This window comes from Pygoscelis adeliae, unplaced genomic scaffold, assembly GCF_000699105.1.
Source record: "Pygoscelis adeliae isolate BGI_AS28 unplaced genomic scaffold, ASM69910v1 Scaffold311, whole genome shotgun sequence".
Classification (NCBI taxonomy): domain Eukaryota; kingdom Metazoa; phylum Chordata; class Aves; order Sphenisciformes; family Spheniscidae; genus Pygoscelis; species Pygoscelis adeliae.
This window is the reverse complement of record NW_008824118.1, coordinates 969628-987396: the sequence shown is the minus strand read 5'-3', so window position 1 is coordinate 987396 and position 17769 is coordinate 969628. Positions and strand designations below refer to the sequence as shown.

The 17769-nt window shown below is 47.6% G+C and overlaps 2 protein-coding genes across 2 annotated transcripts in view; both read right to left on the bottom strand.

Moving 5' to 3' along the window:
• The window catches only part of LOC103925584 (PH and SEC7 domain-containing protein 3-like), a 76924-nt gene extending 72650 nt beyond the window's left edge, over positions 1 to 4274 (bottom strand). Inside the window, exons 1-2 of the mRNA XM_009334314.1 lie at positions 4118 to 4274; positions 2274 to 2666 (exon numbers count right to left, since the gene is read on the bottom strand). Coding sequence (XP_009332589.1) covers positions 2274 to 2665 — 392 coding nt within the window. The 5' untranslated portion in view covers position 2666; positions 4118 to 4274. The remainder of the gene's footprint in view (positions 1 to 2273; positions 2667 to 4117) is intronic.
• Positions 4114 to 17769, bottom strand: part of PSD3 (pleckstrin and Sec7 domain containing 3) — a 14457-nt gene continuing 801 nt past the window's right edge. Inside the window, exon 3 of the mRNA XM_009334321.1 lies at positions 4114 to 5192. Coding sequence (XP_009332596.1) covers positions 4114 to 5192 — 1079 coding nt within the window. The remainder of the gene's footprint in view (positions 5193 to 17769) is intronic.

Genomic DNA, 17769 nt, shown 5'->3' with positions numbered 1-17769 from the left:
CAGGGAGCGCTGCCTGGATCAGGCAGGGCGGTGGGCTTGCCTTCCCCACCTCGTTCTCCGGGAGAGCTGGACCACTTCAGCGGGTGCCCCTTGATGCTCTGCAGCGCCAGGCAGGCGCGACGCATGGGAAACTACAGCCCCAACGGGACCGCAGGTTGGCGGCACCATAGGAAACAAGGATTTACAGCAGAAGGCACAGAGGTGCCGCAGTGGCTACCGCACACGTATCATACACGTGGACTTCTGGTTGAAAAAACAAGTCTGGGATTGCTTCAGGCAACACAACCACGCACTCAAACTCTTACAAATAGTACCCACAGCTCAGGCAGCTATTTCTGGTTCACCTGAGCATCACAGTGACACACTGTCTTGACCCCTCTGCGAACAAATCCCATGCAGGCCCCAGCATGCACACACTGCTCCTCACCCACACACTTAACACCGTGATTCACCACTGGCTCCAACAATATAGCACACACGATCCGTCAGTCACCTGCACCCTGGTGCAATACAACATGATATTAGAATATCATGGGGGTGGTGGTGGTTAATAAGGTTATTGTCCAGAGGATTACCCTGTTGGGCACATACGTGGCTGGCTGTACTGCTGCACCTACACGCTTTATCGGCACCTACCTTAAGAGAGCGAGCCCTCAGGGCTCGTCTGTAACAGAGCCCTACAGACTACAACAGCAGAGCTTCCTAACAAACCCGCTGTTGGGGACACTTCTTTCTTCTTTTTTTATTAAGGGGGAAAAAAGAAGAATTTAAAAATCCTTAAAATTGGTTTATCACTATGGCTGCAAATTTAAACTAAAATTAACTTAATTCCTAATGAAATCCATACTAGGCAGGCACCTAATGTGTCTCTAATCATTATCTAAGCACACCTTGTCTTCGTGATAACTTCCATCTTGATGAGCTGATGTGGGCCTTACTTGACAGTACTTTTTAGATACTAGATGCTGCAACTACAGGGTAACAGAATCAGGGTCTGTATGTGCTGTTTGTCCTCCACTGCCCAGTCTCACATCACTCTCTAGTTTCAGTACAAGCAAGGAGCTGCAAGTGCCAGGACTGACCTCAGTTTCTGGCTCTGCACTGGCTGTAACAGATTAGCAGTCACTTATTGCCTACTGGCACAAAGCAGCTCAGGGTCATACAAGATTTAAACACCTTTTTTCCAGTAGGATTGATGGAAAAAACATTCTAAACTGCTAAGTCCTTCTGCCTGTTCTTCTAAGGGCAAACTGTACCTTAATCTGTAAAGTTAGCAAAACTACTTCTGCTCAAAGGACTTCTTTCACACTAGCACAAAAGGAATAAAAGAGATAAAAGACCTCCCACCACTGACTCCCAAGAAAGCTCAGACTACACTAGTCCCATCTAAGGGAATAGTCTAAGGACTCTTAGACTCATGTCCCTGGAGAATGGAGACCCAAGGCATCTTTGTCACTCACAATGTCCCTCACCCCCTCCACAGACTACTGCTTTTGCCTCGACCCCCGACTTTGCCTTTTACTCTCCCCACCCTCTCTGACAACATACCATGAGGAAAGTTTGCTCATAGAGCGAGTTTGTACAATTACACAGCATTTTCTGACCACTTAGCCTAGTTTTTGCTTCTCACATGACTCTTCTCTTAATAGGTTTTCTTATCTCTCCCTTTACCTAAACGGAAATTATTAACATTTTTGCAAAGCGCCCTCCTCTCTCAATCAGTAACTAGTGCACAAACGAAAGCAGCAGCGAACAGTCTCTAATCCCATGAATGTGGTGGGAGCAAAACCTCGTCCCAGCTGAAGTAACTGGCAAAACTCCCGCTGACAAGAGAGGAAAAGCTATGCCCAGAGGCACACCTTTAACATCCAAATCACGAACAGCATTTGGACAACTCATCTGTGTGCACAGGGTGTTATTGTTCCTAAAATTGCTGCTAACAAACTCAGGTATAACTGGAGCTGAACAAGGTTCATCTGTAACCGGTAACTAACTACTCCAGGGACAGGTCCCAGAGACATGACAACACTGGCCAGATACACAAGTACCACCTACAAAACCTTTGTAAAATAAATTTGCACTTTTCAAATGAACGGCAGGTTTGGATGGCTCACTTCTCTCCTGCAGCTCACTCTGTTACACTGGAAATTATTCTGTGTAGAAAACGTGCAGTGTTGAAAGAGGCAAAACTACACTCTGCGACAGTCCGCTGAAGTAAACAGACATCAGGGAAAAATTGGCAGGCACACAGAAAGCTCACCCACTGCTTTTACCTTTCCAAACGAGGGACTTCAGTGACATCTCCTCTGAAGAGTGTTTCACTTACATCCCTTAAGCCATTGGCGATGCCTTCACCACAGCCCTTCACCTCCCCGTCAGGGGGAAGCTGCAGGACATCTGGCTGCCCCGAGGCTGATGTCCGATCTAAAAACTGGCCGCCCTCCTTCATGCGCTGCTGGATCATGGGAGTGAGTGGCATCTCAAAGCTGAAGTAGCTATCGGGCTCCGAGTACAACGTCTCCAGCGACTCTGCGCTGTAGTATAAAGATGCATTGTCTAGGATGTTTTCGAACTGTGAGCTGTACAGATCAGTGGAGACATCGGAGTGCCTCTGCCCAAGAACATCTTCATATCCTCCCGTGGCTGCTTCCCCCTCCTCCATCATCCTGGAAATTAATCAGAAACAGCTCGTTTCAGCTTGGGGGCAAGGTTTAGACCTCTGGGTGAACCTCCTTGCCTTCCACCTTTGCAAACAGAAAGGTCAACGTGGCTTCGTGCAGGAGAGGACACTGTGGGTAAAATACTAATTTCTCCTTGCACCACCCCTGTTCATGATTGGCACCATCTCCCTCCCTGGGGATATGAAAAGAAACAATCTTCTGGGTGAAAGAGGGAAGCAGGGGCAAAGCCTAATATTGCCTAACAGATAACATCAGCTGCTTATGTGCAAAGGAGAAAAGCACTCACAAATGCATAAGGTCTCCGCTAGCACCACTGCCATGCCAGAGGCTGCAAAGGTTGAAGATGTGCACTCAGATGGGGCCTCTACCCCCAGAGGACAGTTTGCTGGCTCTGCAGTCCTAGGGCTGGGGTCTTCAGTGAAGGGCTGGAGGAAATCCCTCCAAAATGCAAAGGGAAGCAAGTGCAATTAAAAACCTGGAGCCAGGAGAACCAGATTTGAAGGGGGAAGACTCGGTCTGCTTGCGGATGCACAGGGGAAGGTGTAGCATCCCTCTAGAGAGTTTTCTTCTCTGCTGCACCAAATACTGCAGGGCTTCTCACAGCACGTGCCAGGCATCAGGGCTGCCAGCCCGAGCAATCTCACACATTAACCAAAGCAAAACTCCGCAGATCCCGAGGTGCAGAGGCAGGAGCACCTCCCTTGCTGAGATCCTGTTGTTTCAGCAGCAAACACCCTGCCAGGTCAGAGCGGGCACGGTTTGCTCAGAGCCCGCCGGTGGGACCCTTTGCTTTGTTACAGATGTGCATCAGGAAAGAAAGTGAGAAAATCGGGATGCTCTTGTAAAAAGCAGTGCAAAATTTTTGCAATATATATAGCTAAAATTACATAAACACAGATAGATAGATAGATAGATAGATAGATAGATAGATAGATAGATAGATAATATAGAAAGCACATCATGGCATTTACCCTCTTAGAATACACAAGGCCCCAGGTAAAACATCTTTATTATCCGACCTCTCAGAGATGTTCGCACCGTTCTTGCACAAACTCTGCCCGAAACCTGAAAATCTGGCCAGGCACATATGGCCAGGCCTGCATCCTGCCTATATTTAATTATATGCCATGTCCAGATCCCAACTACACCTGCTACAGATGCTTCATCACACAGCCATTACTCTGCAAACAGCAAGAGACATCTTTACATTTCCAAACCTGAGATGGACTTCAGACTTCAGCAAGGTGGTGTGGACAGGGTTCAGTCCCAACTTCACGCACTAGCCACCACCAGGCATGAGCCACTGCCACCACACTGCAGGCAGCAGACAAACATTTGTTGTTTGTCATTAGCTCCTAAAGGGGTAGGCACAAGCCACGTGCTTGGGACGAGAGAAACCCCGCCTACCCCCTGCACCCCCCCAAGCATCATCTCACCTGCCCTGGCCTCTCGCTAGTACAGCCGTCTCCTCCTTGCCACGGTTATTCTTGTCCTTCACAAAAACTTCATCCTCCCCACTTTCATCGAGCAGCGCCAGAGGAGTGGCTGCAGGGGCAGCGGGTCCCAGCCTCAGGTCCTCACAGACCTCGCTCCAAGCACTGTCTGGCAAGGAGACCAAGCCTGGGGAGACCATCAGTGGCGCAGGGTGACTGGACATTTTGGGGAATGCCTTCCTCTCCACAGACACAGTCTCCAGCAGCGAGTGCTTCTTTCTTCTTTGCTCCTCAGCTTTTTGCAGCCATAAAATCTCCACCCCTTGAAATTCTACATGTTTGCTCACAGCTGCCTCTTTAGAGAGCCTCCTCTCAGGACCCATTTGCATTTTGCCTTGACTGTACGCTGAAAACTCTTCAAAATGCGCCCACCCCTCCACTCTGCTGGTTGCTTCCAGGTTTGTCACAGATGGTCTATGACAGCTTGTCTCCTGCGCTGTGTGGACCTCCTCAGCTTTATTACTGATGGCTTGCAAGGACTCGGACTGCTTTTCTCCAGTGCATATTGCAGCCAGATCTTTCTCTACGATCAAATGCATTTTTTCCTCAGCTGTTCGTTCAGATGGAAGAGGCATGTCTGAGGGTTTTTCTTGGCCTGCTGGAACTGGTTCTCTGGCTGCCTGTACATTTTGGCTGCCAGTAACACTCTTTTTTTCCATTTGTGTCTCTGAATCAAGAGAAGTATTTGCTCTCTCTTGCACCTTTGTTGCTTCCAGCCGTCGAGAGATTTTCATAATCTCTGGCAGGTTACCCGCAGGTTGCAAACCTTCTTCTGGCGCGCGCAGCTGTGCTGCCCCAGAGTCAGATCTCGAACTGTCTGCAGGAGCTGCACGCTGAGGAAGGGGCCTGCCAGGTACCCGGTGGTGACTGTGCTGTCTTTCTGGACTGCATGTTACGGGCTCTGCCTGGCGCGGCGATGAAGCCCTCGGCGTGTCTCTGCTTGGCTCTACGGTGCCGTACTCTGGAAATTCATTGATGATGGTATGAGGGAGCAAAATGCTGCTTCCATGGCCACTACCTGCGAAGAAAAAAAGAGAGCATGGGTTTATCTACTATATGCATAAGCAAAAAGCCTGACCTCCCTTCCCAGCCCTCTCCTAACAGAGTAACTATGCTCTCCCCTGCAGGGAAAATACTGTTCGGTTTAACTCATTTCTGCACGCTCTCACACTGCAGTTATCCAGAGCTGGTCCTTCTACATAGGAGTTTTTGGGCAGCCCTACTTTGGGAGTGTGCACTGCCGAGGAAGGAATGCCAGAAATGTCTGCTACACTTCAGAAAGGGTCCCAGCGGCCCATGAACAGTCTGAGGCCACGGGCCAGGCGCAAAGGCTGAAGAAAGCAGATATTCAGAGGTCTGACATCCATCCACAGCATGCACCATACATGTTGGTTTATTTTTAAAAAATGTTTTTAGGTCATTTTCACTTGTAAAGATGAAACACTGGGAAGATAATCAGCCACACCCCATATATTCCACAGCCTTGACAAAGACAATTAGCTAAAATTACAAAGCAATTAATGAGCAGTTCAACTTTCTGCCAGCACTACCCTCTTCCTTTAACAACTCAGGTAACTGAAGATCATGTTGCAGGGATGTACGCGTACCAAGCAGTTCACATCTTCTGTTGCAGCAAATTCACCGCTGCACAAAAAGCTTGCTACCCCTCCCCTCCTCGTGCTGCTTTTCCAACTGATGTAAACAAAGCAGGGGTGAAAACGGATGGTCCCATTTTCCAAGTGCCGAGCACCCACTGGCTCCCATTGTTGTGGGGTAACAGAGAACCAGCTGTCCTCAGAGGGACCTCATGGATGACACAACGACGGACAGGCCAAGGAGGAACTGAGCTCCAGTTCTAGCAACAGCCGCATTCGCTGCACCCTTCTGCAAAAAACTGTCCTGGAGTATAAAAGCACTTTAAAATAAACAACGGTGGGGCCAGATCCAAACACCTACTCTGAAAAATGTCAGGGGTGACAGCTCTGAAACCAGACACCAACTTGCATTTGGATGCTTTGCCCTGCTCGAGGTGCATCTCTAGGTGCTGCGTTATAAACAGATTCCCATCTCCACTCTGAGCAGGCCGGCCACAAGCCATTTCTGAGGAGGAAGCCACATAGCTGTCATTAATGATAGGCTGAGTTGAAGGTGAAAGGGAGGATAATTTAACATGAGCTCAGCACCGCACTAATGTGGCTATCTATTTGCCAGTGGTTTGTAAAGATGAGCAGCAGCTCACACCTGCCAGCTCACTATCCAGTATATCTAGCCACAGGGTAAATACCACACATTGTGTGTGGTACAGGATCAAAGTGACAGACTTGGACCATGCCAAACCACAGATTCTTCCCCAGTAGATTCTCCAGGTATCTCCATGCTGTTGATTTAATCACTCCATAATAAAACTTCAGTGGGTCAGGTTTCACCTAGATGACTTGGTTGCTGTTGAGGACAGTGACTGGACAAAGCAGGGATTTTTTTCTCTGCTGCAAGGCCTCAGGGAGCTGTGAGGAGCATGGATGCCCTGTTCACCTCTGCATCACCAGCCTTTCTTCATGGCAGGGTTTCCAACACACAGATGTGGGTTCACTAGGGAGAGTCTGAAGAAGAGAGCGAGGTCCCTCTCCCCACGTGAGCGTTTCCAGGCACAGTGCTTTTTCTAAGTGCCCGAAGCCGCAGACAAACATCCCCCTTTGCACACAATTCAGCCACGCAGTGCTTGGGTGCACCCCAAGCCCACCCATTTCATGGCACAGGCACCAGGCTGCCATTGGGACACACTTCCACCAGGACAGACTCACAGATGAGAACAACGCTGTGTGGCTGCAATGTCCCTACACCTGCACCAGGACCAGCCCAAGCCAGCAAAAGGCCTCAGCTCCCCACCCCGCAGCCCTGGTCTGCTGTAATGCAGCAGCATTAGTGCTTGCTACTCTCTCAGCATGTGTCCAGAGATGGGATTTTTTAAGAGAGGAGAACTGCCGATAGGGAGCCCGTCACTATAGATGCTAACAAAACCCTTCTCAGTGGACACAGCTCCACCTACAGCAACTCTCAGCTTGCGGACCTGCAAGCGTGAGGTGTCCCAGTTGGGATTGCCTCATGTCCCCAGCACCGCGGGGCAGCGCTCGGCCATGCCACTGCCTGGCCCGCACACTCTGGCCGCATCCCAAAGGAAGGCAATGCATAGTGCCCCAGGAGCTGGGACCCCCTGCGCCTCCCTTCAACCCACGCACCCCACCTCATTGGAAGGAAGCCCAGAGCATCGCCCCCTGGCCCCCCACGGGGCTGGGGTGCAGCCAGTGTGTGCTGGAGGCCAAGCCCTGACAAGGCACCGCACAGAGACCCTGCCAAGGGGCCGGGTTCATCTCGGCTAATTGCTATCATAGCTTCTGAACCAACATGAGGGAAACAGAGGTGGCCTTATTTCTGGCGGTGAATGCTAAATGCACTGCTGCGCTTCCCCATCTGCCACCGACGGCTGCTGCTGACAGCAGTAAACAATCCCGAGCAAGTTTCTGATTTACTTCTCCTCCTGAACTTCATCCCAAGGAAACTTTACCCTCTGGCAAGCCCAGCAGACTCCAGAAGAGGTACATGTACAAAGCACATACACGCAAATATGGGCACAGAGAGACATGCAGGAGGAAGGAGCATGCACACAGGTACTCCTCTCTGCCACGCTCGCAAGCTGTGTTTCACCTGGGCGAGAGAGGAGCATTTTTGTGGTAGAAAATCAAGGCCTTTTCTAGAGTCAGGCACCAGCAGCCCTGCCCTGGAAGGACTGTTGCTGCTGCCATATGCGAGCACAAGTCAGCGGGATTCTCGCCTTCACGGCATCCTGCAGGAACATTGCCTAATTCACTGCCTAATTAAAAAAAAAATCACATATGGCACCAAAGCAGCAGTCTGTCCCCATTACGTTAGGTACCACCATGCACATGACTGCCGAGGTCTCCGTTCCTTGCGGTAAACCACCACCAATTGCCCGCCGCTCCTAAAAGGAGCAAAGTCTTTCCCTCTGCTCAGAGAGCTATTTCAGGTACCAGAGCTTAGAGGAGCCTGAGCTCTTTAAGGGAAACTCCTCCCTTATTCCCATCCACCACCACAGCATCATGTCTTGCTGCAGCTACTGGCATATCCTGTCCAGCCCCATCCCCCAATATGACTGCATTACAAACAAGGCTAGAAAGGCAACAACAAAATTTAAGGACCGCACTGAAGATGAGCAGGGAAAAAAAATACCCATCACCAAACAAACAAAGAAAGGACACACACTCTCAGGTAACACCAATTTCTACTTTGCATTGAAGGTGGCTTCTTTCAACTAAGCAAAAAAAAAGAAAAGAAAAAAAAAAAAGAATTAAACAGAGAGAGAAAAAGCTAAAATAGAAAGGGGGTGAGTGGCTAGAAAACTGAGACCGGGCAAATATAACCTAACAGCAGTTGGCAGCCTTTCTGATGACTAGACGTTGAAAGAATTCATGACTTAAATCAGGCATAGATATGATATTTCATCGGTAAATAACCATTCCATGTCAAGCAAGCTTGTCTACAGCATAATAAAAGGAAATTCTAGGAAGCAAAACACAAGTTACAAGCATAGACAGACATTTTGTTTACAGGTACATTTTACAAAAGAATGGTGTGAGGGTCTCTCTCTATACAGTATATATATATATATAAGCTAGCTCAAGAAATTAGATATATTTGCTTGAACAGTCTCCTTACTCACAGAGGTTACTGTAGCTCCAGCAGTTACCCATTGGTCAAAGAAATAAAATGCACAGATCATCAATTTATCTATAGCGATACCAGCTAATTCAATTGCTGCTGTTCTAGTCAACTGGAATCAAAATAGTTTCAAATTTCCTGGCAGCTGCTGCCCTGCACTGCACACAATGATGTAAATGGATGCTTTCTGAGTATTATGAAACTGATGGGGGAACTGCAGTCTCATTCAGTCTATCGCAGGAGCTAAGGAGTCCACCTTGGCAGCTTGCAGGGGGGAAGAAAAATTTCCTCCAGCAAGGCTGCCTGACGGTACGCCAGGGAGACGTCTGTGCTTAGCTGCCGTTTATTATAACTGCGTCCATAAGGGAGGAAACGGGCAGAATGGCGATGCTGGGAGTCGTGTGCTGGTTTCAGAGCGCGGGGCACCTGATGGCGTGTTGGCATTACCGAGCTGGAAGGTTTCACAAAGCAGCCCAGTCATCTTGCATTTTATTTCTCCGCAGCTCCTTGCGCCGACCACAAGCAGCATACGGGTGAGCCTGCATGCAGCGTCACACCAGTTATGCTTTCTTGGTACCGGCATTTCTTGCCATTATTTGTAAAAGGCAAATTAGGGCAAGTAAAAACAATGTGTGCATAAAGAGGAAACGAATCTCTAGGTGACAGAGCTTAATGAACAAATCGCAGGATTTATGGCATTATATCATTATTGCAGCCTACCAGAGAGGGGGGTCACACATGTCTCCTCGCCCTGCACTCCCTCGAGTTACAACTTCTGTGGTAACTAAAACTATTGCGATTTATAAAGCAGTGCCCGCGCAGGCCGAGATGGAGCGGCCGCCCCCTGTGAGAGGGGAGGGATGCTGCACAATCACTGGCAGCCTTGCGCAGCAGCCCTTTTCCCAAATGATGTCATCCTCCGTGCCGCGATAGGTCCTGCCTGGCTGGCGGAGGTCCTTCGTTAGCCAAAGCCGGGGGATTAGCATAATGCAAGCACCGTGCTTTTGTAACTGGACTGCAAACATCCAGGCCGGACTGGGCACAGGGTCTTCTGCAGCCTGCAGCCCCTCCAGGCTGTTGGGCAGTTTGCTTGCCTGGAGAAGTGGAGCCAGGCCTCCATTCCGGCAAAGTTACACCGGCATTATGTAAAAACAAGACGTTGGTGGAAATGGGGAAGCTGAGTGAAGGCGGGGAGGGGGAGCAGAGGGAAGAGGTAGGGGAGAATTGCCTAGAAAAAAAGTCCTGGTTAAATGCCTCTGCTGCCTTAGCAAACACGCAGGGGAGGTGGTGGGGACCAGAGATATGGCAGAGCCTGTGCAGAAGAAGTGATCATGTTGGCTGAGATCCCTCACTCCAAAAAGAGAAGACCGGAGGGGGTCCCTACTGCTGTCAGCGGGAGGTTTGACACAGACCCAGTAGCATGCATAGGCAGCGGTGCACCTTGCACTCACCATGCCTGAACAGCCAGGCAGTGGTGTGGCAGCCGGTAGCTCAGGGTTACCCAGAAATTAAACTGACCGCTTCAGGGAAGAAAATAATCCCCCTGCAAGCACCCAGGGGCAGTGTGTCGCTCAGGAAATCCCGCACCCACGGCTTGCTGCACACTGGAAGACATTATCAGAGAAGTACTGCTCGCCGCTGCTCTTGCATAGTTCCCTAAATTCTGGGATATCTGGGCAACCAGAAGCTGTGTTAGACGAACCTTCAGTCTACCACAGGACAGCCATGCCCACACTAGGTAAATTCATCACAAATCTCTCTGCTGGCCAAGTCTCAGCACCTGGAGTCGAGTGGTGATGTGATGCCCGAGTTCTCACGGCTTGAAAAACAGAGAGTGAGAAAAGCTGCTAGGTTAAGAATGTAAATCCTGTCCATTAAGAAAGCAATGACCAAAACAGCATGTAAAATACCTGGGTCACTGTGTGTCTGAGTGTGTGTATGGTTTTTTTACAATTGCAAACTTTCTAACCCTGTTCCTGAGGCAAAGCCTTAGGTAAGCAATGCTGTGACTCAGTTGCGTTATTGTTTCCCCCCCCCAGATTTTAACTATTTCCCAGTGGTAAACAGGGAGCACTTGCGTAACCCCAACCACACTGAACTAAGAGTCCTCCAGGGAGCCCCACACCTTTCCCCTGGCTACGGGAAGGATGGCACCTTGCCACAGCAACTCACAGGCCTACAGTGATCTCAGAACAGGCCAAAGTCCAAAACTAACATGCAGCACGTGCTGGGAGGGTTTAGTGTGAGGGATTATCCACTACAAATTGCTGTATGGGCCACAGATGGTCAGTGAGATAGCTCGGTCCCAAGAGTCGTTACCCTGGAAAGCAAAAGGATAGAGCGAAACAGCTGCTAGCATGAGTGGGAACAGGCGGGAATACAAAGGGAGTAGTATCTGGGCTCCTTATCCTGATGAGAAGTGCTGGTCAGTCTTAGTATATTTAATGCACTTTTCTTCTTTAAAGCCCCACCCACTGGATCAATGTGGCTGCGAGAATCTCAAGTTTTGGTTTAAGACTTACGTTTGGAAAAGTCTTAAACCCAAAATTCAAAAGACAGATCCAAAAAGAATCCGAAATTTTCTATTTTTCTACTACTGTGATTTAGAAAGGAAGCGGCTAACAGGTGATTTTCTAAGTGTAGATACACACAGTGATAGCAAGAATTACTTTAAAAGCTCCCTAAGAGCCTTCAGTTGAAAGAGGAAACTTCTGGAGCAGTGACAGCCCACAGCTGCTTTGACACTTGCGGCCTCTCTGAATCCACTTGTACTTAACGTTACATATTTAAAATATTGTATTTTTAAAGAATCTTTTTAAAAACCTCAAAACGTCCTTCAAATAGAAAGATCTCTTCAGATAAAAAATATATCACCAGACTTTGAGCAAGCAACAATGGCTTAAAAAAACCCACACTACTACTCACAGATCTCAGAAACTGGACCTTTGCAGCAGCCGCTGAAGAAACTAGGCACATCCACAGAAAAGGATGTCCTTTACCGCATTTCAGACCAATTAGCCAGGCTAAGAGAAAGCTTGCTAAGCAGTCCTCAAAGCACCCCAGGAGCTGGATATCGAGTTACGCACCCAGCTAAAACAAAAATAGGGCACAGAGGGACATGTGCATCTCCCAGGCTCCGAGTATTTGCTGCTAAAGGCGCAGCTGGACTTTGCATGGTAACTTTTCAGCAAGCTCGCACAGTGAATGAGATTCCCTTCCTCAGGAAGCTGGACAGAGTTAAATAAACAACGCAGGGGTCTAGAGCAGAAGGCACTTGTTAAAGCGGTGAACTGCGAACAGGAAAAATACTTGCTGTACCTTGTGTTACACTTTTCCAGTGTGATACCAGGCCAGAACTGCATCTACCCACATAATTTTAATGAAATGCCTTCTCCATGTTCATTATCAAGCCATCTCCAGCAGCAAGATAACCTGCATCTTTTCCTTCAGAAAGCTTCAGGGATGAATCAACGCTACAGCACGATGGAGGGCTTGTGTTGGTGTGCTGCCTGTCTCACCAGGTGATGGGGCTGAAGCCAAGGAGAGGAGAGGAGCCTGCAGTGACAACAAGCAAAAATGCAGCTGTGCCCCACCGTACCCAGCTACAGCCGGCCAAGTCAGCTGGCTGAGCCTCTCCTGTTGTGCCCACTGACCTGGATGCACCGTTTTCTGTCTGCCTGATGGAAGGCAAGGGCCCAACCGCCTCTAGGAAAGTGTTTCTGAGCCCTGCCAGCTTCAGCCGAGCTCAGCCCGTGCCACGTGTGCTCCCAGCATCTGGAGCGGACAGACACCACCAACGGGCTGCCAGCACCACCAGGCCCCCAAATATTTGTGCGCCCACGTCAGCACAGCTCTCGGTTTCAGGCTAACAGCCCACAGACGGGGAGGTAATTACTGCCTTAACTCTGGCATTTCCTAACTTCTGAGTGCTTAACTCTGCACCTTTAAAAAACAATAAACAAACAGTCCATGTTTTAACAATTATTTGTACTAAACCCTTGGCCTTCAAACAACTCTGTTGTTTACCAAGTCGAGGATGTGGTAATCTTCTCCCTGCAGCTGTAGGTTATGATAACTTGAACTACCCAGCTTTCAAGTGCAGGTCACAAGACATCCAATTTCCTCCTGCAGAGCAAGGGACTTAGCATAATGCCTCATGCCCCTTTAGTTTTCCTTTCCCTGGGACTGGAAACCCAGACATCCATCACACCACCCCGCCTGGCTCCAGAGCGTGCCCCAGCTTTGCCCAACCCCAGGAAGCGGGACTCAGAAATTCAAAGGGAGAGGCAACAAGACGGCTCCACCTCGTGCAGCCAATGCAGAGCACAGCACGACCTGTCCTCCTTCGCTGGAATTAATTTTTCCATATGCACAGTCAGATGTGCTCTTCTGACAGCACTGTAAGAGCTTGCTGCTCCTCAGAGCATCCAAGCAGTAGTTCAAAATCACCTGGTTTACTCTGCGTTGGAGTGAAAGAGGAGCACTCAGCACAGCCGGTCAATGTGCTGGTGCCGGAGAGGTAATCACCTCTCAGAGCGCACAAACTCAACCGGAAAAGTACCTTTTAATACAGCACCTCTGGAGACTTAAATTTAAAAAGTTAATCTTCTTTTTGCATCATTGCCAACCAGTTACACCAAACATCAGGGATATCTACAAGAAAACGTATTGATTACACACTACTATTTAAAAACTCCGGCGGGTCTTCAGTGTGTCAGAAAACGCAGTAAGACACTAGAAACAACAAAAAAAAAGCTGACAGAGTCAAGTACACACAACAGGATGATGGAATTTTAATTGTGTGTGGGGCCACCACAGGTCTGAGCTTCCCGGATTCCAGCCTTGCATGTGTCCCTGGTAAATGTCGCAGGACATACTCTTAAATGCACATCTGACGTACCTATCCTCACAGGTTCTGTCCACCGTAATTAAGCAACATGAATGTGAAAATCAGGCAGTCCTTCAACCCTCAGAAAATGCAGTTTTGCACCTTTTCAGGAAAGCAGAGCTGCAGAGGAAGATACCAGACCAGGGTGCCCAGACTTTCAGGATTGCCTGGAGGTGGAAAGAGCAAGAGATGAAAACATGACAAAGGGTGGTGCATCGAAATGGAAAGCGATGCAGCTGAAGCACTGGGCAAGACTACAGTCAGCAATCTGGGCTAGCGTGAGAACGATGCAACGTGTGAGTGACTGTGGTCTAAGGGCCGTTTTTAGAGTGAGGATCAGGAAAGTGCCACATCCATGCAGTGCAAGGAGGATGCAGCAGAGCTGGACACACATGACTTGAAGTGACACAGAGAAAGCAAGTGAGGCAGAAGAGCAAAGGACAACCTAGTAAGTTAGTGATACTCATTTTACAGAAAGTTACTGGGGTAATTTTCTTAAGGCTATTTAAATCAGCATCATAGGATAATGAAAAGGCTTTGCTTGTACAAAAAAAGCAGCCACTGTGTGCTTCCTTTGCTCCTGAAACAAGTTGAAGAAGTTCTACAGCAAACACAATCATTTCTATGATTCAGGTTCAGGAATGGGTATGTTGCATGGGTTAAAGTATGCATTTTGTTTTCTTTCATGCGTCAGCTCTGGCACTGTTTGGCCCCTTGCAGAGGTGATTCAGCACACACTGCCAGGAGAAAGTAAACCTTTTTTTTTTTTAAATTGTTTTTTGGCATCGTTTGGGGGTTTTTTGGTACTCAGTTTTTGCTGGTTTGAGTTTGCTAAGAAAACAGATGAGCACAAGAACTACCATGAGACAATCTGCAGCAGCGTGCAGCTGGGACCATCTCTTTTGGCAGAAGCAAGCTGTTAAATGAGCTCAGTTGCCTCATGACACCTCACTGTACACAAAACAGCAAGTGACAGGCTTTCCAAAAAGCTATTTGTTTCACCAGGAATTCAAAAACAAGCTTCTTCCAGCAGCTGTTGGGAAAGACCAGATTTGCATAGCAACCTGGGGACTGTTTCTACAGGGCTTTTTTGTGAAGGATGAGATTAAACCCTCTGTTACACAGGATGGGTGAAAGCTTTCTCCTCCTAGAAGCATCAAAGAAAAGACTGTTTGTAAGTCTTAAGAAGCTATTTTCTTCCTAACAACTGTCTTGATTTATTTTCTCATGTAACAGGAATTATGGGGTACTTGGCTTTCATGTTTACTTAAGCAATTATTTTGTAGCACCCTCCCCTTTTTTTCCCCAAGGAAGCACTTTTTAGGACTAAACCATGTTGTTGGGACTTTTTTTTCTTCTTTTTGGCATTTAAATGTATTAACTGCAAATTCATAAAAATCAGTACTCTGTAGCGTGCCCAAGCCTAACGATAAGGCTGCTCAATAGAGATCACTGTTTCCACAGCCGGTTCCAGAGGAGGGTATGTTTCCATATACAACAAGCGCCCTTTATGTCAACAAGGCTGAGAAGACGTCTTGTCCAAACCAGCCAAATTCAGTTTTTAAAAAACATTTTCTTTTGCTGGAAGGCAAAACGCTGGGGTTTCGCCAAGGAAGGTGGCCAGGCACCCGCTCCCACGGTGGCAAGGAGCAGCCCCACGGGCAGGGGTCTGCAGGGAGACGCGTGGCCCCGAGCCCTCCTGTGATGCAATGAGGGTCCCGGGGGCCTGGACCCTCTTCTGCTCCAAGTGATGCATCCAGGGCAAGAGGATGGGCAACAGATGAGGAGAGGAGCCAGATGAGGCATCACGCAGTAAAGGTGAGAGCACATGAGTACGTCAGGCATCACAAATATCCCAGATAAAACCGGACTGAGGGCAGCAAAGGAGCGAAATGAAGAGGAATTGTTTTTAATGTGGCAGCTTTATTAGCATTTTAATATTATCGATGAAACACCTCTTCTATAGGCATCTAACTTTTTTCTCCCTCCTCTCAGCTGTGAAAATGACCAGAAGCTTCAACCTGGAAGGTAAAAATCAGCACGGCAGCTTATTAACAAAGTCTGCTGTCTCCCATCTAGGCAAACAGAAGTGTTTGCTACACTCACTCCCAATTATTCTTCCTTCTTTGTGAATTGGCTTGTCCGATGCAAGTATTTAAGTATCCAGGTAAAAAATTTATACCCTCAACAGCATCCAGCAGGGCTTCAGTAATATGGTTGTAGCCAAAAGGGAAAGGATAAACAGGGAGGCAGAAGTCATTAAGCCATTCAGCAGCTTACATGTTACGTTCTCAGTTTCTGAGGCCAGCCAAGGCACGGGTGAAACTGCTTCGGGTTAGATAAATTAAAGTTCAGCTTTACTGCCCACACTGACAAACTGTTCTCTTGATCAAGTTTAAACACCAGTACTTCTCCTGGCCCTGCCCCTGTCACTCGTTTGCTTGAAATCTTTCATACTTTGACCCACAAAAAGCCTGTCTTCTTTCTTTTAAAGGCATCTTCAGAAAGTAGCAGGTTTGTTTCTATTTTTAGTGGTGTTTTTTCCCTCCCCATCTAACACAGGGAAGGACAGAGAGACTTTCAGGCATAGCTGCTTGGCCCCAAAATGTATGTAATGACATATTCGACATATGTCAAATCAAAGGAAGCCAGCATTTGGTGCCCAGAGCCCTGGGTTTGTACTACTGTGCCTTCAGTTACCCCAGTCTCATTCATCTCCAGTTAATAAGCAGTTAAAACCTTGAAGAAAAAAAGTAGAAGTGGCAGCACCACTCTCATTTATCCATTGCGGTCAAACATCTTCCTAGCGGAGGAGGAAGATGCATTTGTCTGTGACAGCATGAAGCCAGTCTGGGTAGACACAATGTCACCCAGTTTTCGGGTACAATTCACAAATATTATATGTTAATCACCGTTAAACGTTTGGAAACTCTCCCTTGAAGTCACTCCCATTTCACTAATTGTTAGCCCCTAATGGTAGTTTCTGACTAATAAAGGACCGGGAGGAGATTCTGAAACAAGGCAAGAAGCAGCACAGGAAAAATACAGAAAAGTACACACATAAGCCAATATATCTGGCTTTTGCTTTGCTGCCCTTTATTTTAGGACTCAGTACTCAGTCAGCTCAGAATACCCATCACATTTGATAATTGTTTTGGTTAGTAATAACAATAGATTCACTTGGATTTATTAGACACAGCATACTTTATTTAATGCCAATCTCCGGAAATGTACTAATGCCTGCTGACAGTGCTCTCACACCGTGTCTCTCCAAACAAGAAATGAGGTCATCGTGATTCCTGTAATAATCTGATACACGTTTTGTGGCAATTTGTAAAAGATTTTAAAATTCCTAAATGAGGACATTTTGGTTGTTCTGATTTTTTTCCCCTCCACTCTGCAATTGGGATTTCCCAAGTGGAAGACCAAACTTTAGAAAATCCAGGGAGAAACTGTTTACTCACTTTCCAGACTTCAGTTCTGCTTTTTTTTAATCTTTCTTTTGTTTTTTCTTCCTTTCCTTACTGAAGTGGAGGAGCCTACACAGCTTGTTTCTGTACAAAGTGCTCCCCTTCTCTGGCAAGAAGGGAGTCTTCTTTAATTAAAAGTGACATTCCAGAAAGTTTGCAATTAGAAAGGATCAAGGTGCAAAGAGAACAGCCTGAGGAAATACTTCTGCAAAGAGGGCATGGATTGTTGATAATTACAATGAGGCAAGAGAAATAAGTAGAGTAACTACATTTCTTTTCTTCTAAGCTTGGGCTGCGAAAAGGTAGAAAACGCCCTGTATTTACAAGAAAAGAACAGAAACAAGACTGATCCTTAGGCATAACATTGGATACTGCACCTGGATTTCCTGAATTACTAACTACAGAAGATGGAGCAGTTTAGGTACCACCTCAAGTATCTAAATTAAAATCTTATCTACCTCTAGCTGTAGGAAGAGCAGCATGCAGACCAGGAGGGGCATTCC